This window comes from Rhea pennata, chromosome 9, assembly GCF_028389875.1.
Source record: "Rhea pennata isolate bPtePen1 chromosome 9, bPtePen1.pri, whole genome shotgun sequence".
Lineage (NCBI taxonomy): Eukaryota > Metazoa > Chordata > Aves > Rheiformes > Rheidae > Rhea > Rhea pennata.
Genome location: NC_084671.1, coordinates 25108601 through 25130395, shown reverse-complemented (window position 1 = coordinate 25130395; position 21795 = coordinate 25108601). Strand labels below are relative to the sequence as shown.

Below are 21795 nucleotides of genomic sequence, written 5' to 3'. Positions count from 1 at the left end.
CCAAAGAGAAATTTTTTTGTGGAGCCTAGCCTCTTTCTACACCCCAGGAGGAAGGAACGCATTTAACGCTAGCAAATAACAGATGTTATTAAGTCTCCTAGTACTCATAGCTATCATTATCGAAAGCTGTTAGAGTCTTTACAATTTAACAGCTGACAGAGCTGATGTAAAAACTCCAAAGTCATCATGCTGCTTGTAGCATTTCCTTTGAGTGATATTTTAGGTCTGTTTTACAGCCACAGATCAAGGTTGGGCAGTACTTTCCAGTCTTTAAACATGCCATTGCGTGTTGGAGGGAGGAGAACGATGCACAAACAGGCAAAACACAGGCTACATATTCTGCTCTGCTCCTTCACGAAGCAGTAAGCCCACTGAGAATCTGTCCCCACAAACTGGTTATTCCTTGTTGAATGTGCAAGGAACTATCTGCTGTAACATCTTAGTATTTTTTTTTGGAGTTAAAATCCACAACAGAATTCTATGTTCTGTTATTGCCCTGAGAACTAAACTAAGCTCAATTTTTTGTTTGTTTGTTTCTAATGGGTATCAGATTAATATGGCAATTCAGAGAAAGCTTTATAGAGGTCCATCAAAAAATATATATATACAGTAGAAATACTTCTGTTCCAGAGGAACTCCTGCTGGCAGTCTTTGCGTAGGCTCCTACTTGGCTACATACCCAGGCAACAGGCCTGCTAAGGGCTCACTGCATGACTGGAAATGTCAAAGCCTACCTGATGGTTCCTGCCTTTCCAAAAACACCCTAAAATCCACCTGCAAGCTGCTCTTTCCTCAAATGAGGATAATCCAGAGTCAGTATTAAGTGAGCTCCACCGGCTTCCATCACCCTTTCACCTCCAGGAGGAGGAGGAGGAAGCTATTATGGGGAGGATCGTACCGCTCAGAGGACTGCCAAGTCCTAGTGCTGATGAGGGGGATGCCAGCGCGGCCCTGAACAGCCTGCAGCTGCCCATGGTAGAAAGTGGAAGTGAAGCTCTAGTGGTCCTTGGGACCACTTCACTCCTCATTCTGCTCGTTGATGAGACGCATGGAAGCAAAGATCTAACTCAGCAGTATATTTCATTATTGCTATGGAATGTTGGACTATATCGATGTGCTTTAAATCCATTGCAAAAAGCCCTCTGAAACAACATCAGGAATTTCCAGAGCTGAGAATGGTAGAACCTGAACCCATCAGGCAGCGAGAGATGTTACAACTCTGACTGCATACTCTGAACGTTCACACGCGAGCCATACACAAAGTAAGGCAAATACTTAGAGCCAGAAACTCAGACCCTGTAAAGATCTGCATTTAGCAGAGTAAACACTATTTCTTGTCCTTGCCAGCAAAGAGCTTCACACAAGATTCCACAAATACATTGTAATTGCTGCTTCTGGACCACAGTTGTCAGTCTTGGTTGCAGAAATATGCATGATGCAAAATGGGGAATTAAGCCCTTGGGGCAGGGGGAGGGGGCAGAGAAAGACGGTATTTGTTAATTGGTTTCTATTTGCTTTGGTATCAGTTGCAAGAGCAATATACTCACATTAAGACTTAAAAGGGGTAATAAATCACCTCTCCCAGATTACATATGAATGTTATATATTGCTTCTGTAAGATCGATATTCTAATTCTGTTTTCAGCCTGGAAACCTGTTATGACTGTAGCTTTCTCAACCTATTTTGCATTCTTTTAAAAAACCAGACTGATAACATTTTGCTGCAAAATGTCATGCAAATAATGGTATATTTTAAAACATTCTCTTTCAAGATTCTTCCTCATACAGTGCCCAAGAGACTTCTATTAACCACACTGCAAACAGATAATGTGAAAATACTATGAGCAATGTTATTTATGGCTAACAAAGTTAAAATTTCTCTTCTGATTTTATCTGCATTACCATTCCTTAAACATTTCAGGACTTTTTAAATGGAATCCATTACAATTTACATGTCTTATTTGTTGAAAATTGAACATGGCTTAGATGAACATTGGGTGACACTGAAACAACAAGTTCCCAAAGAGTGATCAAAGAGTTCAGCATAAGAATAATGCTTCAGTGACTCAACAACTAGTTTACGCAGTGCTCAGTAAGACAAGAAAGAAAGGAGTGTTACCATGTTTTCCACCTTTGGTAAAAGAGACATGCATTGTTTGCACCATTTCCATGAATTATTTTGTAAAATCAGAAACACGTATATTGGACTGATCAGCTTGACTGCATCCTGTCAACGAGTGCTGGTAAACACAAACATTTGTAAAATATTACACCGTTGTCATTTTCAAACAGAAGGCAATTACGTTCCGTGTATTCAATAAAATCCTTGCCTGCTGAAGCAAATGAGTTCTCCATTTCATCAGGAACAAGACTCCCACATACTGAATTCCAAACTTATCAAATGCAGAGCCATAAGCAATAAAGAAAAAAATAGGTAGTCGTGCCATTTGTCAGTGCCAAAGGTCACTTCCAAGATTTAATGCTTTGTTTTCATTTGATAGGGATGATACTGTTTATCTAAGCCTAGAAGAGGCTAAATGCTCCACATGTGCTGAACTGCTATAGTATTTTTTTTTCCAAAACATGGAGCCATATGGATCCTTCACACATCAGAACAGAGCAAGCCCTCTGTATGCTTCAGGTATTTCCGAGCAAACAGGCCTAAGCCTACTCGCTCAGGCCAGTTACTTAACAGGCAGCACAGTTCTCCTCGTCATCCCCACCATCCTTGGACCGCTGGGCAGGCAGACTTCTCGTATGCTTATTTTTCTATTCTCGCAACTTCTAATCTCCCAGTTTACACGAACTACACTTCTTGTAGCTTGTGGCTATGCCTGTCCCTGCACGTAATATTTCCACATTGGAACGACTCAACCACAATGCATTTGCAGTATAGACTGATTTTCTCTTGCCACATTTTACGTGGCTATACTTTGGAAGGAAAATGTTGCAAGGATAAGGTCGATTACCTGGAACAACCACAGAGTAAACCACACCAAATGCAGTCCAGATACAAAAATCTCTTTTCTTTGAGCATCAAGAACGTATTTGAAAGAATGTCAAACAGATGCCCCAAGAAAATTACTTCCCCTGCCTCTTTTCTCATCCCAAGCTCTTATTATTACTTTTTGATTGATTTTTCTTGGCTCTTACACATTCTCATGCTGATCTTCCTAGGTGGGCTCTACAAAACCTTCCCAGCCTTCTTTTATCCCTCTAGTATTTTTGCCAATAAATTATTCTGGTTTTATGAAAAGTTTCTTTTTTATTCCATAGCCATTTTCTCTTGATTCAAAATGAACTTTTTTTTTAATGCAACATTTAGTCTGCCAAATGCTTTAAAGATGTATTTCAACCTTCTTTGTTTATCTGAAAGCTTTTCTTTCAAGAAGGCTAGGAATAATGCAGTTACCATAGTTTCCTTACCCACAACCAATAAAATGCAAGTGGGAAAGCAATAAAACAAGGAGAAGACTACTTACAAAATTTGACTAAATTGGACCTTCACCTTATATTGCTCCTAGGACTACAACTGAAAAGACTCAAGGCTAATCAACACCCAGATTTTGGTCTATCAGTGAAGCTCAAGATAAGCCTGATTCCCAGCTATTTGAGATATTTCAATTCAAAAACTGAAGTAGACTACAATTAAAATCTCTGCCTCAGAGATTTAGTATTTCACTGTACAATCTTGTTCCAGAAAGGGATTGGGTAGGAAAGCTCTTTGCTAATTCTCAGTGAAGCTAAGTGATGGATTAATAACCCATAGGAACCAGTTGACAAAGTAAACAATGTCTTGCCTATTGATACAATTTTGTCAGTCCCTGAATACGCAAGTGTCTATGAAACAGGCCAAAAATAATCTTTCTTCTTCCATTTCACTGGCCAACAAAGCCCAGGTATGCTTCAAAGGCAATACAAATTACATCCATTTTTGACACATCTACTTGCTTTCCTGATTAAAAGTTGCAGATGGAATTTTACTTAAATAAAATGAATTGTTAAGAAAACAAATATTATCCTCAATAATAAACAATGATGAAAGATAAAAGCACAGCATGCATGATGGATGTACGACACATTGCCAAGCTAAATGTCTTTTTTTTCTCATTTTAAAGTTATAAAGATTTCCTTTTAAAAAAAAAACCCTCAAAACATGTTACCTTTTCCCTTAATCAAACAAACAAACAAACAGTAGATAATCTCTTTGATGAGCCACACTAAAAAGAGTTGCCAGGGCGAGCACCTGAACGGGGAGATGGCAGAGTTCTCCTCCCACGCACTCCATGCACGCTGCAGAACTGACCTCTGCATGGCCCGGACTTCTCGCACAAACGCAGCTCCAGCACCAGGTGCCTGTGGCAGAATGCAACTCAAGACTCAAAGTACCTGCTTAAGCATCATTCTTATCTTTTTTTTCCTTTTTTTTCCTGAAAGTGGTTGTCCTCACTACACAGGTTTCTGTGCCTGCCTGTTTGTTTCCAACAAACATGCACAAAACCTCAGTCAACACAGTCCCAGTCAGAGCTGAGCCCCATGCAAGCATAACGCATCTTCTATCATTTCCTTCTCATCTTGTGAAAGTCACGTAAAGGTAACAGAGTACAGGGCAGAGAGAAAGAGAGCGTGTGAGTGATCATCCATATGGCAAGCATGCTCTACTCTTCCAATGTAAAGTTTATTAATTCATCTCAAGAAAAAAAGCAGTCTGTGCATAACAGGTGCCAGTTCTAACGCATTAGAAAAAGCCATTGTATTTTGCCAGAAAAATCATCTTAAATCTTGTTAACATGTTGCTCATATCATCACTTAATTTAAGAAGTACATTTTTAACTGTTGATCTCAAGTTAATCAACTTCAGAACTCTAAAAGAAAATAGCTAAAAGCACCAACTATAAAGACATATCTTTCACATCTTTAGAGTGGATTTAATAGGGAAGGAGGAAGGAGCAATCAGACCAAGCCCGCATTCAGCTATGCACCTCTGTAATTAGCAGTAAAGCAGTACATAGATCAGTTTTTAACATCACATTCAGTACAACACATTTCAAGTCTCCCACTAGCCCTGACCAGGCTGCTCATTAATAGCTCTGAAACTTCTCTCCAAACACATGTGCAAGAGAGGGGACCTACCTGGAGGTTTAGGGCCCACGGCTCTGTGCCACATCGCACTGCTTGGGGCACCACTGCAGCGGAAGGCCCAGACCTTGCCTTTACCCCATCGTGAGTGAGACCCATGGTAAATGACTGCTGAAGCCCCATCCATTTTGCCACTAGTAACTCGATCCTGGCCCCCTCCTATAGCTCTAAACAGGCAGCAGCCTCCTTCCTTGTCCTTCTCGTCAAAAATAGGCCAACACAGTACCTCATTGATGGCGAGCTGCTCTCCACCTCCCCCAGGGTGGCCATAGCGGTGGTTGGAGCTCCGGAAGTCCTCGTACAGGTCCTCCTCGCTCCCCACGTCATCTGTGAGAGCTGTCTTATCCAGTGCCCCATCAGTGATCACTGCAACAACAAGAACACCGCCGTCTGTATAGATCGCAAGATCCTCAGCAGAACTGCATCAAGTATGAGAGCTTGATGGGCTGAGGGACTTGACAATACAGCACAGAGGGAAAAAAATGAGGAAATTATACAGCCAACTTCAGAAAACTACATAGGCAACATTTTTCAGAGATTTTTGTTTGCTTGTTACCACAAATAATTGCATCTTTTTCTAGACAGGAAATTCTGACTTTAAAAAATTCAACAACTGTTTGTTCCAAAGAAAAGATCAAGTAAGCATAGGAAAACAAATCCTGGCAAAAAGCACAAGGCAGGGACAACACAGACATGATTTTGTTATAATGTTGCCATGTTGGCAGGAAACACAAAGTAACAAGTTAATGTCCACCAATTTAAACCCTAGAGATAACGATTTACCAAAATCCCATCAAACCAGGAAAGCTCTCAGGTTTTGAAAAAACCATTTGCACACCTCATTTTCCAACATTTAGTATACTATTTCATTTAAGAGCCTTTTTTGTTGTCTAAAAGGGTGTTTGCTACAGAAGTATCTATTATTACCACAGGAGGGCCATTCTGCCCAGCACAGCACTGAAAAAGCTGCAGATAATTGAGGTCTAGCAGTCTGCAGCTAGGACAAGCACTAAAGTCTGAAGGCATAAGCAAAAGCCTGAGAAAAATTAAAAGTGGCATTTATACTCCTTGCACAGAAAAAAATGGCACTTAATCTGTTTCATAGGCAGGAAAGTTTTCCTAAGGTCTCCTCAAGGTATTAGCAAATAGGTTTCTGTTGCATGTTGACCAATCACTCATTCTTCCCATACTTTTTATGCTACTGAGCATAAACTTTCTGTTCTCAAAATCTGTGAAAAATGCTAATGACCAAAGAAAATATTCACTGACATATTTATTGAGAGTAGCAACCGCTAAGACAGCTGCTTCCATGACAAAGAGGTGGGCTTCACAGAAGATAACTATGCGTGGAGGAGAACGAGCGAATGCGACGCACACAAACACGATGCCGGGAACAGCAGCCGACGTGAGCTGAGTTTAATGCACTCGACGTGACTGCAGCACTAAAACTGAATGAAGTGAAAATACAATATCAGCATTTCTGGGGAAATTCTCGCTGTCAAAGCTACACAGAAGGTCATTTCAAAATCTGCATAATCAGATGCAGAACAGGTGAAGCAAGAGCTCTGAGCTTGATATTGCACAGCTTGGGTGGGAAAAGCGTCAGCCACAGCCTGAGGATACAGAAGCCCACTCCTGAGCCCTCGTTTTGTTCCTCGACACAAGTGCATCTTGTGACTCTATTCTTGCCAACATACCAAGAAAAACTGCAGAGGGGCTTTGTTAGGTTATTATCTAAAAGCAAAGCTCCCTAATATGCAAAATGAAGTCCCATCAGAGCCTCATACAGCAAGCCCTGCCATGACAGTCCTTGTCAACGCTTTCCTTATACACAGTACTTTTTAAGGCTGCATCACTCCATTACTTCAAATAACAAGATGATGTAAAATCTCACTATGGCAGTTATTAGTACAATGAAGTTACTTGACATCAGAATCACTGGAGTATGAGCCAATTTTGAATCAAATATTTGAATGTTTATGTTTTGAATTCAATAAATGTGCGCAAGACGGCAAAGATGCACTGCTCATCTAAACTGAAACCCCATTCAATATTAAAGGCAGTTCAGGACTCAAGGCAAATATGGGCTTACGATTAAAGCAGAATTTTCTGTGGAAGTGTGTAACTGCCCAGGCATTCAACACTAAGTGACACTTGACAAGAACTCAAGTATCTCCATAGCTTTGTCATGACACATCAGATCATTTTAAAGGGGAAGTTCTCTACCAAACACATGCCGGTAGTATACATTGTATAAAAAGCAGTTCTGAGGCTAAGACCTAGAATATTTTATATTTTACATATCCTATATATATAGTATATTATTCAGTATATATATACACTGAAAAATAGCTAGTGTGCCACCAATAGTATTATTTTATGCAGAGTTACCATGGTTTGCACAAGAATCCTTTTAAAGAAGCATTAAAATACCACTTTTTGCTCATACAGTCTAAAAAACAATGGTCTGTCATTAATGAACAACTTTCAATGTATCAGTGTAACAACAAAAACAAATCAGGAATGATTTTCAAGAACATAAATGGTCTTTCAGCAAGGAGTAGACAAAACTTTCTTTGCATTCCTTTGATCTCATTTTCCCTTATATTATGCACAGCTTCATTGCTTTTGTCTTATACACCTTTTTCTGCTATTTTCATTGTTAAAGTAATTTTCAGCTTGAAAAAACATTCAGTGACATCTTTAAAGCTTTTGTTCCCCCCTCACATTTTTCTAGTTGTTCTCTGATCTGTGCTTAGATGAAAAAGCAAAAGCTCCAGGGAGATATTTATCTGCATTACTTAAAATGCTCTATACCTCTGCTAAGTGCCCTGAAAGCTGTGTTTGCTTTTACTAGAGACCTGTTTTTCTTCTCTGTTCTTACAAAGCTCATCAATTTTTCTGCAGCCAAGAACTGCTACTGCATCTTGGATTAGTTCTCCCTGCTTAAAAACAAACAAGCAAACAAAAAACACTCTCCACACAAGAAAGCGTTGTCATAGATACATTTCACTAAAAAATGCAATTTGTAATCATGCAGAAGTTCTCAGTCCTTGAGGAAGAACAGTCCAAAATAGCTTTCTTCCTTGTTTTCCCAAAATCACCAGTGTTCCAGGGAAAAGTAAAACTAGGGAAAGGTAAGAGTTTGCTCTGAAGCAGCTTACATGAGAAATGTGATCACAAATAAAAAAATCAGCAGTCTGAAATGGTGACCCAATGCACTAGAAAACCATCAGGGAAGTAGGAGAATGAAGGCTTTTAATGTAGGTAATGACTCAACATGCACAGCACAAACTAGGTCAAGTAGAAAAGCAGCAAGCACTACACACAAAATCTTTTAAGACAAGACAGCAGAGATTGCTGAAACAGTAAATCAGCTGCTTTACCACTTCCCAAACAGCACAGTGCTAGTTGGAAAGGCAACCATTAAGCTGCACAGCCAGCCAAGCTGGGCTCAATGTCCCTATTCCCCCTCCCCAACAAATGTTTGTTCCCATTTAACTCTGAAATCCATGGGTATGGTCACAGCTCGCCTTTCCACGTCTCTCCAAAACCACTAATCTAACCTGTCCTCCGCAACCAGAGCAGCAAAGAACGACCTTCTGTCAAAAATAACACCCAGCCTCCAACTACATCCAATTAGCTGAGGCAGACTCCTCCATATTTTAGACGCTGTCCTGCTAAATTTCACTAAATATGACAACGAAACCCATGCACAGGAATATAAGAAAGGGTCGTCACCAACGTTTAGTACTGCAACCTTCTGCGCAGGCATCCAAACGCCTTCTAGTGCTGCAAGTCCAAGCACAAGCCTAGGATTTATGCCACAAAACACAAAAGCAAATGGATAATTCTGACGTTGCTTGTCAGGGAAGAGGGAGACATATCCACACTGGTTAGGCATCCAAACAGGGAACGAGGTGGTAAAAGCCTGACTCCACAAGAAAATATTTTAAAGATGTGGAGCAGCAACAGCAATGCAACAAATTGCACAGAAACAGCAATCGGCACAGAGGGGCTGCGCTCCACTGCCTGAACAGGCAGCACTGAGGTCACACTAGTGCACAGTCAAAAAAAAACAAAACAAAACAAAACAAAACAAAACGCAGAGTTTTATAAAAATAAGGCTTGCTAAAATAGTCCAGAGGAATAAAGAACATGGTTCACTCTCCTGCAGACTTTGGGCTGCAGGTGTATGAAGCCAGCAGCGGGCAGGGCCAAAGGACCTGGCTGCGCTCTGCTTGCGTCCCCACCTCGCTGAAGCAGAACACGTAAGGGTTGGCTCCAAGTGCTCCAAGATGAACCACTCCACGGAGGTACAGAGCTCTCCACCTTGTTAGCAAGCTGATGGAGCAGTTATTTGTGTGAAACCATGGCTTGGCTCTGTGCCGCAGCAAGAGGCAGACGTTGCCTAGAGTGCTCCAAGTACAGACCGTGGCCGTACGGCTCATAGCTGCTCTCCTACTAGTGCCTGCCACCTGTGTCCTGCTTATGGGCCCGTCCACCCAGCCCCTGCAGGGGGTTCCTCTCAAGAGCAACCGTAGGGCAGCTGCCAGTATGCCAGAGTGTTTGCTCCTGTGAGCCACCACCAAGCCCACCTGACCCTGGAGACCACCACCACTGCAGCACACTGGGCAGCCTTCATCTAAATAACCAGCAGAAGCACTGGGAGGAAGAGGGGGAAAACGAGAGAATCCATGCGTTCCTCATGTTACAGGCAGGGAACCAGGAACAGCTGGGATTAGATCTACTGACAGCTACAGAGTGTAAATGAAGAATGACAGTAATCCAGGTTCTTAACTACAGGTCACATTGCTCACTATGTCTGTTCCTTTTCCCTCTCAAAGGAAAAAAAACTACTTTATATATTGAGTGCTAGGAAATAGTGAACATGAGTTGCTGTTGGTTGAAAAAAAATTTACCATCACCACAAAGAAAAATGCACATGCATTTGTATGCAGATGTGTGTGTATGCCCCCCCCCCCCAATATTTATATATATACACATATATACAAATTTCCCCACTCTCTCACTGGAAAAACACAGGGTACATTTCTGGAAGAGTTTTCTTGGAGCAGTTGGGTGCTGCAGCCCAGGCTCCAGAACACCCTCATAACTGCCATCTCTCAAAGGTTTAAATCTTGGCTAGTATAAACTACTGTAGTTCCCCGCTGGTGAGGGACTCTAACCATGGGCCTGGGTCAAAAGTCTGACCAGTGACCCATGACTAATGGAAAATGGGCTAAAATCAGCTTCCCTGAAACTTGGGGTATCCATTTTCACTCAATATACAGACTACAGCTTCTAGGGGCAAGGCTGAGACAGAAATCCGTGATGATTACATACTGTTTTAAAGGCCAAAAGCATCCACCATTTATTAGAAGCACATAACAGTAATGTTGACAAGAATATGACTTCTGTGTATTAGAAGTATATTTTTTTTCAAGTGTGTTTTCTCAGTACCACATTTAATTTGCCTCTATGTAGCATTTACATTTCAAATAATGCACTGAAATAACAGGAGGGGGCTGATTTACACTCACAGAGCAAATTAATTCAGAGCTAACAGCATCATTCCCTCTGCCTCACTGAACAGAGATTGCTGTGGTTACGTGCAGTGCCCAGAGGAAAGCGCATCGCGCTGGGGAAGGGGCAGTCCAAGAGGCTAAACCAGAGAGATGCGCTGGGTAAGGGGACCAAACCCAGGACATAGAGCCTGGGTAAGCGGCCCCGCTATACCCTCCTCTTCCTCTGAACTGCTATGCCTTGGATTCCCTTAGAAAGAGCTGCCACGGTCGTGCTGCAGCCTCCATCAGCTCTGCTCTGAATTATGTGCTTCATTTATCAGCGGCTTGATATACCGAGGCCCCTGTGCAGCTGCCACAGTCAAATCCATCAGAGTGATGTCATCCCCTTTCTGCTCCATCAGTGCCATCCCCCAGCTCTTTACGGTGCTGATGGACCTTCTCACATCACTCAGCTTGTGGCTGTGGGCTGGTGTACCAGGAAGGGGGAAGTCTGGGGGCAGGGGTGTGCGTGCGTGCGTGTGTGTGAAATTAAAGACATGGGAAGATCCACCAGTTAGTGTTAGCTTCATGTGGGTCTGCAAAGCAAAGCCTCCCAGAGTTAAAATCTTTGCGAGGACAGTTCTGAGCAGGTAATGAAACTGTTTTCCTCAGAGTCACTGAACACAAAACAGTGCACAAGGAGAAGAGGTAGAAAATATTTAAGGGGAGAAAGCAAGCTTATTCCTCCCTTCCTCCCCTCCATAATTTTAAAGACAAACTAAGAAAGGAAAGGATTCAACACATCAAAATGAAGTGAGTGTTTCAGTATTAACCCCACTAATGGACCTGTTGTTGTGAATGAAAGCAGTTAGCTGAGGCACAGAGCAAATCTGCAATTGAAAGCAGAAAGGATGCAGTTCCTCAATGAAAAGCAGAGCGCAAGTCCTCTGCAGGTCTGCCGGGCGCATCACCAAGGGTAACATTCAGCAGCAGTAATGTACTGAGCCACCCACTCAGGTTTCAAGAGTTTTTAAATCCCAATCAGAAACTAAATGACTTGCAGCGAGGCTTAAGGGACTTCCCAGCTCTCTCGGGTAGCACAGACAATTACGGGGAAGAGACACGTGGGTTGCGAATGACTCTGCAGCACTGGCTCCTATGACCGCTTGCCCAGTTCGGTTTCCAGTTTTGCCCCTGCAGACACACACCACAGACAGCTGCCCCCAATCCCTTCCCTGTTTGTTCATTTTTATTACAAGGGGAAAAGGAGAGGGGGAATGGTTTAACCAGATTTGAAGAAGAGTGGAAACGACAGGGAAAACAAGAAACAACACTGATGTTCTTTCTTTGATCCAAACCCTCGTCCTCTGCTGGAAAGCTCCTCTGTCGTACTGCATACGAACTACCAACTCACTGGCCGTCTTCCAGTCACAGCTACTGACTTGAAAAGAAGCAGGCATGTCCTCCTCCTCAAAATATTTAGTGTTTATTTGCTCAAATCTGATTATTCATCCATACCCACCTGTTTGCTCTCATTTTTTTTTTCAGGTGGCCGTCTTTGGAAATGCTGTTTACTCTCTGGACTGCACTGTACACAGTAGTGCTAATTCTAATTTAGGCCCTTAAGCCCTACCACAATCTAAACATGAAATTAATCGTATCAATCAAAACTAGCAAGCAAATCTCCTACTTGCAGTACCCAGGCATTATGCTGTACGGTATCTTTGGTAAGGTGCACAGCCTGGAATATCTGATGTGTCATTTAGCTCCCCATCAACAGGTCTTATTCCTGCAGGTAGCTACTATTTAAAAGGAGTGGCCTGGGGCAAAAAAAGTAAATGAAACCATTTATCCTGATTTTTTCAAAGGTTCCTCTGTGGAAGGCTAAAATATGTCCTGTTTTTAATGGGTAACAAATACAAACATTGACATTCCAAATTCATATTGAATTTTTAACTGTTTTCTTAACTCTGCCTTAAAGTAAAATCAAAACCAGACCAAACTTCTCTCCCTTGGCAAGGGGAAAAGTTGTTCCTCCAAATACTGACAGGCTGCTACTTATGGGATGATGTGATTTGACACTGTCTAGTAGAGAACGATCAGAGTCAACTCACATCAGCAGGAACTTCACATGAGTTTTCAGCTCCTCTGCAAAGACGAAAATACCATATCCGCATCTAACCATCCATTCTTATCAAAACTGTAACAACAATTGAGGAAATTAAAGTAAATGAGCCAGGAAATTAGAACAATAGTTATTTACAGTGAATAACACCTATTTCAGCAAACATAAGAAGTAAAAGCAACATCAAAGAGGGTTAGTGCAGCTGACAAGCCTGATAAACATGAACTTGAAAGGCCTTTGCAAATAAGATTTTTGACATTTTACTTAACTATCTGTAGGAAGGCCTCTGGTGCAGCTTTTCAAAACCTTAATAGGCACAACCTGTAAGTAGGAAGATCAGCAGTCCAGCAAAATGAGACACGTTTCCTTAAAGATTATTCCCATGGACTCTCTGACGTGATCTCAACACGTGCCACTATGTCAGTGCACCACTACAGGTGGCATCATCCCTACAGATCGCTTTTGGGCTTCTCTCATCATTTGCTTGCATGAATATATGAAATTTGTCTGTGGAAGCACACAAAGGAGCCACACTACCTTAACTAATACGAGTCCTACAGCTCTGCCATTACTTAATTTGAGTTTGTCTGAACCAAAGCACTGGTTCAAAGCAAAACAAACTCTTTGTGGGATCCGTTTTAATCCCCACCCCCAACCCCGCAGAAAAGAATCAAAAAAGCCTCAAATAATTTGGGCATAGCCAGTGCTTCTAGTCATTACCAGTCATTAAATGGAGACTTTAAATAGCAAACGCACCCTGTGCCCTCACAGGAAGTATTCTTCATCCTACCGCTGCTGCTGCTCCCTGCAGATTTATTGGCGCTTTCCTACTGCAGGTGCTGTTACCTCCCAAACCCCACAGAGCTGCAGCCAGTTTAAGTTATACTGATCCAGGCATGCTGTTTGCTTCTCTTCTAAAACAACTTCCCAAGAGCGTATGCAGGAGTGTTAGAAACCCAAACTATCACACATTCTCATATTGCTTCATTTCTTGTACCTGCTGCTTTGTTTAATAAAGGAAAGAATGTAAACGTGCTGCAGGAAACTCCAGTTGATTCATGTTTCCAGAGTTCCTGTGCTTTTATTACACCTTTACATCCAAGTACATCCTCAGAAGACTGAGGGCTTGGAAGCCAAGTCCTTGCTAGAGAGTTTGTTACCATACAGCTTTCTTCAGTTTCAAGTCACAGGTGGAAACAAGAAAATTTCACTATACACTAAGCCTTATACACTGGCCTGGAAAAGACCCCTACCACAAATGGTTAGGATCATTTTTATGAAAAATTCTCACTAGGAAATAGAACAATTCACGTCACAGCCACCAGTAGGTTTTCAAATATTACATCCACTCATGACAACTTCCTTAGATTATTTTTGTGACTGTCAAACTCTGGCACATGCATGTGTGCACACACACACGGACACTAATTTGGTTTTGCTGTTCCTCCTCAAATTATAACTAATGGATTAATCCATGTTATAAACTGAATGTTGAAGAGTGAACTTGGTAATAAAGTGTTTGAAAACGCAGCTACCTTCGGTCGAGACAAAACTATTTAACACTGGAGCCTAAAGTCAGGCCCCTAAGCCTGCAGCTTACTAACTGATGGGCTGAGCAGCACAGATGTGCCGGGTGCAGACCATTTCCAGGAAAGCCAGCATAAAGAGCCACTGCTTGGCACTTCCAAAAAGCAAGTCGTTTATATGAATGTCTGAAGATGGACTTAGGAGACTAACTTTGGATGCTTGAATTTCAAAAATGTGACCTTTCTTTTTCCCAGAATTCTGTATAATGCTATAAATCTAGTCTTTATCTCTGTGAAGCTATCCAGGCTGACAAGTGGCTTATATCAATGACCTTGTACCACAAAAGTAATTAAAAATGAATGCCACGAGAAGACTTTCAATTGTTCCTGCACATTTATCAAGTATGAGTCTCAAGGGGCAGCAAGATTGTTTCTGTGACATTCCTTTGAATGACCAGTCTTCATGTAACAGCAACAGATCTTCTAGTCTCATTCCGGGGCAACAATCTTCTCATTAAGAAAATACTGATCGAATTGCCTTACTTTTAGGAAATTCCATTTAACAGCCCTCCCCCCACTGACCAAACCGTTTTACCTTTAGAAAATCCCTCTGTCCCTGTTTATATTTTAATCTCAGTTCTAAGAAAATCCCTGAGATCAAGCTAGCAAAAATTTCTGCCAAGAAATCAGGAAATCAAGGATTAACGTAATTCAACTATGATTGCCCATGATGGTAAAGGGATCCCATTTTTTGTTAGTATACATGCTTTGATCTCACACCATCACACGAACAGGGGAGGTAAAAACGTGTTCTGAATAAGTTGGGATGATCCTTCTTTGGTGTCATACACAACAGATTTGGGACAGCAGCTCTGAACGAGCTGCAGGAGAAGGGTTGCACATGGCCAAGGGTAGTTCAGTTTTTACACACCAAGTGGATAGAGACACTAGATCACTACAGAACAGGAGGGTCTCACATTAGCCCAGTTTAGAGGGATCTCACAGATAAAAATGCAGTGGAAATGTCACACTCACTCAGTTACCGGCTATTTACACTTCTGGGAGAGCAAAGTTAGCTGCCATAACCCAAGATCAACTGATCTTAATATCCAATACTGATGTGTCACCTATGCTGAAGACCAGTCCTTCAGAGAGCCAAGAGAAGCAGCACAGAGCACCAAGGTGATCTAGATGAGACAGCAGGGCAGCCCCTCGCCCTCCTCCCGCAGCTGGGAGTGGGCTTCAGACCAGCTCCAGCACAGTCCCCTGCTGCTCAGCCCTCACTGCTCCTTCTCTCCAGGCCTCCAGGCCCTCCTCGCAGTGACATACCTGCAAAGGACTCTGCACTGAAATAATTCCAAAGTGCACGGAGACAGCAGTATTTTATGAAATATTTAAGAACTCAAGGATGGCCCCGACATCCTTATACATTTGATACTGATCATATTAGAGTAGGAACAGAGTCATCCACTATAAAGAATTTGCTCCCTGAGAATCCTAAGATATAGAATACGATATATAATTGTAGATCAAATCAAAAAGAATCAAGTTTGAGCTGCTGAACTTTTTGACTGATATTGCTCAATGAATTTTGAAAAATCATGAAAGAAATAGACTTCACATTCAATAATTTTATGTTTCCCAGTAAAGGGGGGTGAGGAGGTACCTTACTAAGAATGTTTTCACAACGTTCAGCTCCAGGTCTGAATTATATCTGAACATGTAAGATGCAATCTCACCCTACAGTAAGAAAACTCTTCCAAGGAAAATATTACTCCTCATGGAATACATGAAGTATTACATTCCAAACCATTATTAATCATCTCTTTAAAAGGAGAAAGCGTGCTGGCAAGGTCACATTGGTCAAGGTGCCTCTAATAGTTGAAATCATTACTTAGGATGTTGACTGCAGGCTTCAACAAGGAAATAAGATTAGCAAAAATGGTAAATTCAGCATTTTGGCAAAATCATGAGCCTGAGATGCTAAGTGTGCATTTTGAACTATGAATTCAATGACACATTGCCACTGACAGATCAGTAGACACAGCAATACAGAATATTTTGGAAGCTTTGGAGACTGATTTAAAAGCAGACTCCACTCCCCAACTGGAGATGGTAAAATTATCTGGCAAAAGCATATTAACAACAGCAGGAAATCCGTCTCAATACTAAGTAATCAAAGATTGTTGCTTATCAGCAGCGATAAAACCAAACTAGGTCTCTTAAAGTAGGAGAAGATGAAGCCTTTTCAGAATTCACATTATCTAAAGTTGAAGTCTATTCTCCTTTTGACTAAAATGTATAACACGCAAATGTAACTCTACCTAAATGCCAGAAATTGAATATGTTTCTAGAGAGAGATGGCTGAAGCACTCAAAATAATCTTTAATTCTGAAATTAATGGTGTAACTTCAGGGAAAGAAAAAAAAAAAAAATCCTAAATCAAGGATTTGCCTTCCGGAGCAACTATGTTCATACATTCTAGTACACAGCATTGGTGAACCAACCTGCAGCTCTTCATCAGTTGTTTGAACTTATGAAACAAACATAATAACCCCTTTACTTGAAGGCAAAGATGACAAATTAGACCTTTCCTGTGACTAGTCAAAAAGTGAAACATTTAGTTCCGGAGGGAGAGGGGGGAATAGACCCAACGGCCACCCCACCTAGTTTTCAAAAGGTGCTCATTTTGCAAGACATACCTTTATCCTCAAACATGCTGACGGATGTGCTCTGATTCAGTAGCTACACAACAGTTTGGTCCTTCAGTTTCCAAATTCACTGTTTCTCAGAACAGCAAAGGAATTCCTCCAGTAACACGTTGCCAGTTCAGAACCAAAATTCAAATTAGCTTTATTTTGCAAAGGTCTTATACTTTGTGTGTGCACTCACTCAAGACGATAAAAGTGCTCAGTTTCTCCTTTCCCTAACCAAGGGAATTTGATCAATTTAAGCAAGATTATTCTAGATTATTCTGTTCCTTTGCAGAACGTTTTTTGCATTTTTAACATATACCAAGTTGAGATGACAAAACTATGAAGGTAAAAGTTTGTATTAGGCTCATCACATAGCTCAGCCCCTACACAGAATGGAAATATACCCTTTTAGCAGCAATTATTCAGTGTATACCTATGTGAAAACTGAACACAACCAGTTGAAAATCATGCACTTTAATTAAGAGGTTGTAGAAATACAGGATTCACCCATCCTTTGCTTGGAGTCTTACTCTGGTTACTACTGAGACTGTAAAACGTGTCTCAAAATCACTGAGCCAAACGCTCTACATTAAAACCAAGCACAGCATGTAAGCAATGACGACTTGAAAAGAAAGTGGTTTCAACTTTTTCCCCCTGTAAGAGCAGCTCCATCTTTAATTTTATAGGTTTTAGTACCTTATCTTCTGTAAACGTAGCCAAGGTTGGGAGAGATGCTCTAATAAGAGCAGCAGCGTCAGGCTAAGAGGAGAGAATCTAGAAACAAGTTGAGGAAGATCAGATTTACTAACCGTGAACCTGGAAGAGAAAGATGACAGCACCAAGGTCCCTCTAAAGCATCCCATCTGCAAGTGCTGGTGGCCACACTCTTTCAGTCACTCCTGCGCAGAAGGCCAGCAGAAGCAGAGGCATAGCTGGAAATACTAGACCCCAGGCTTGTTCTTACAGCATTGCCTTGGAAGTCTGTTGCCGCTGGTAATGCTGAATTTAAGACTGCCTGGTCTGAACATCAATACTATTATATTATGGTGTCACCCATACTTCATGTTCCTTTGAGGAAGCTTTCATGTACTCTAAGAAAGAACTACATACAATATACTGTATTCCCACTACCTTCTGCTAGAGGAGGAGGTTTGGGGAAGCAGTCATGGCAGCAGTCATGAAGTGATTTACAAGGCCAGTAACTTCACTCAACTCAAGCCATACTACGGATACTAATAGATAGCACTTTTTACGTAAAATATGAACTACGTTTATCATTCTAGAGAGCACATACAAGTCTTAGAATAATTAACGCTGGAGTCTAGAGTTCACAGTCATAATTTCACATTAGAGACCACCAGCTAAGCAATATGAAGTAGATTCAGCTTTGTTTACACATGAAAGTTGTACTATTTTTGAATAAACTAGGAAAATTAAATCCTCAGTAAACAAGTGTAGATACCACTCTAAGTACCTGCATGCTTATGCAAGCAGAACTTAACTGCTGTGTAGCAAACTATAGCCATACTATGGGCTTTTAAGTGTACTTTCATTAGTGCTAAAAAACCAGAATTGCACACCAGCCAAAACACTGCTCAGGTCAAACCTTTGAAACTTAGGTTGTAGTCCTGACCTCAATCTGAGATGAGACAACAACATAAGCACACACTCCTCTCATGTAGGCTACCCTGAAAGAAAAAGGACGAGGAAAAGAAAAAAGAAAAGGAAAAAACCCCACCCAACCAGCTGCCATTTAGGTGGCTTTTTCAGGAAGGAAGGAAGAGGTTCACAAAAGCTACAGGTGTTCCAAATGTATAAAAAGACATCAGTAGAAATTAAAGACTTCATTTCCACATAGCATAAAGCAAGGTCTTGAACCAACTGCCTAACCATTGATACTCGAAAAATCTTCTCAAATCTCTGGGACAGGCTAGCAAATGGGACTAGCAGAAATGCCACAGGACCTTGGAGAGACCCACGCTTTTCTTCAGCAGTAGAGAGATGTCATAAGCCATTTCTGATGGCACTAGACATTTCTGTTTTGGCTACTGAATGAAGCCATAGAAGTGCAGCTTTACTTTCACACATCACAATTTGCTCCTTTGAGCAAAACAGCTTAACTTCTCCAAGCACAGCTTTTTAGGGCTGGTAGACTTACAACCTTTTTCACATTTTTAAATGACGTTCTAAGAAGTGGCAGGGGAAGAACCAGTATTTACAAATAAGTGATTTTCCCCAAAGAGAGAAATCTGCCACATAGCATAACATCATTGAGGTGTATTAAAGATTTTTATGCAGTGAAAGGACTACTTGCAATTATTTGCGTATTTTAAGTTGGCTGATGACAAAGCCTGGAACAAGTATAAACACAAAATCTATCTGTTTAAACTACATTTCTGTGAAGTCAGGCTGCTGGCATATCTTCATACTTGATGTGACTAGTTTACTGCAGTAACATCTTCCTCCAAGTTAGAGCACAGCTATTGTCCTAGTCCTGTAAATATATATTTGTGTGTGTGTATATATATATTTATATTTTTTAAACTTTGGTGACACTCCCCTGCACCAGAAGCCCAACTGCAAGATTCCTGAGTGATGGACTATGCAATTCAGGATTATTAAATCAAAGGACAACACTGGAGTATCAGTAAAGGAAAGAGTCCCCCAGGAAATTATTGTCAAAAGAAATAAATTCCTCTCTCCAACAGGAAAAATAACCCCCTAAAACAAATTCCCAGAAGGTTTCCATCCAGCCTGGAAGGCCATCTATACCTGCTTTGACAATAACTGATGCTCTCAGCACCTAAAATGTTTCTTTTATTGGACAATAAGTACAGTGTGAATGAGGAGGAACCCGTCTCACGATTCAGAAGCCAATGGAGCTAGCAGGGCTAGCCACATATTGCACGTCGTACTGCTGCACACAGCAAGGCAGTTCTGAAGTGTCTCTCCTTAACCTTCACTTAACTGTCCCAGATTTGCCCCAGCAGGGATCATGGTGGATACCGGTCCTCTGCTTCTCAGTTTCTGCAAAATCCTGAGTTCAGGGACATAAAGAGTGAGAGTGTTGCTGCCACAGTCTAAAGGAGCTCTGGTGATTAAACAGCAAGTGAGGCATGTAGGACATACTGGGGATCATGGAAGTTTATCGTGCTGTAAAATTCATGAAAAAATTAGGATGCATCGTAAGTACACAAGGGCATGAGAGTGCCGCAGTGACAGATATTCCATGCACGTACATTTGTGTATTTATCAGACTGCATTCAAAGCGTACGGCTAAACCACAGCACACAAAACCAGCCTGACTTTGGGGGTGACACTGCAGTGCGGCACCTCCCTGAGAGCCTAGAAAAGCAAAATGATTAACAGACCTCAGCCCTTACACTTGCTGGAAGTAGCCAGTACTGCTAGCAACATTACTCCTGTACAGGGTGATGGCACACAGATGCAAACAGGAGTCTCGTTAGGTCATTTAGACACACCTTCTGCTAACAAATTAGCCCAAAGCGAGCTGACAAGACGATCTTTTTGTTCATGTCAATCAACTATGCTGACCCCCCGCTCTCCCCGGCTTTCTCCCAGTTCTGCTGTGCTTGGAATAAAACCCAAGGAAGGGGGAAAGCTGGACACGTCACCCTGCTGCCAGCTCCCCACGTGCTCCTGCCTCCTGTATCACTTTGTGCAGAGCTCCAAACTGCACCTTGTTAGACAGCAGCTCCTTCAGAGAGGCTGTTGTGCCGCAGAGTTTGATCCATTATACGTGACGTACATAAATCTCTTTACAATCCTATTTCCTCACACTTTGATTACATTTCTGCCTGCCTCCTTCCTTTCAGACACAAATGCAAAGGAGAGACTTTAAGAATGGGATTTTCCTCCTTCGAGTCCCTTTCTGAACTCAGCAGGTGCAGCTCTACTGAAGGCAGGAAACTGCCATTTCTAGACTATATTCCTGGCGTCTGCTTATCTTCCTGCTGAAAACCTAGCGGATGTCAAAGTGTATCAGAACGTGCACAGTCCCCTTGCCTCCGATAGCCCTTTGCTGTAAATTCAGCCTGTGCTCATTTGAGCTGGAAAATGTTCGGGCGAATAATTGCTCTGTACATAGCACTGTCTCCAGCCAATTCCAGCACACATTTTCTGAGCTGTATGAGTTCTCATTACTAACCTCACAGCAACCTTAAAAGTTGGAGCTCATTCTTTTCACCAAACTGCACAGATGCCCAGTTGCATAATCTCAAAAATGCCAACAGCAAAGCAATCAAAACAGGCAAAATTGTGCTCAGTGCTTGTCTTGGTCTCAATACAGCACAGCATTTCCAGTCTGATAAAGGTTAAGTCTCTCTCAATGGTAAGAGGAAAATGCTTTCCATGTACACGTACCTCTTTCACTGGCGAAGAGGCTGAAGGTAGATGTGAGACACCAAAAAAAATGATTTCTTTCTTCTACCTTTTGCTTGTTCATCACATTCAGCAGGATCAAAAGTACAAGTTATCGCTTAGCCAGTGGGCTTGAATACCGACACCTGAAATCCAGGAACATCTGGCAACTAAAATAGTATGTCCCTATATCATTACAGTTGCAGTGACTCTACCATTGGATCAATAACTTCACTTTTTGACCAACTCCAGTTTAAACCAGCCTGTTAGGAGGCAGGAAGGCTTATTATCAGGATGTTAATCTTTGGGGTAACGGATCCTGGAACTGGCAAAGCTTAGGGAATTGACAAAAAAATTGTTAGTTTTCTCTCCAGTTCCAAACTGGTGACAGCTGAAGAACTGCCCTGGAAATTGTGAGAAGGC

The 21795-nt window shown here is 41.6% G+C and overlaps 1 protein-coding gene across 4 annotated transcripts in view; it reads right to left on the bottom strand.

The window, feature by feature from the left end:
* The window catches only part of ARHGEF4 (Rho guanine nucleotide exchange factor 4), a 135380-nt gene that overhangs the window by 51257 nt on the left and 62328 nt on the right, over positions 1–21795 (bottom strand). For all 4 annotated transcript variants that reach the window (XM_062582346.1, XM_062582349.1, XM_062582348.1 and 1 more), the window contains exon 4: positions 5365–5504. In XM_062582346.1, coding sequence (XP_062438330.1) covers positions 5365–5504 — 140 coding nt within the window. The remainder of the gene's footprint in view (positions 1–5364; positions 5505–21795) is intronic.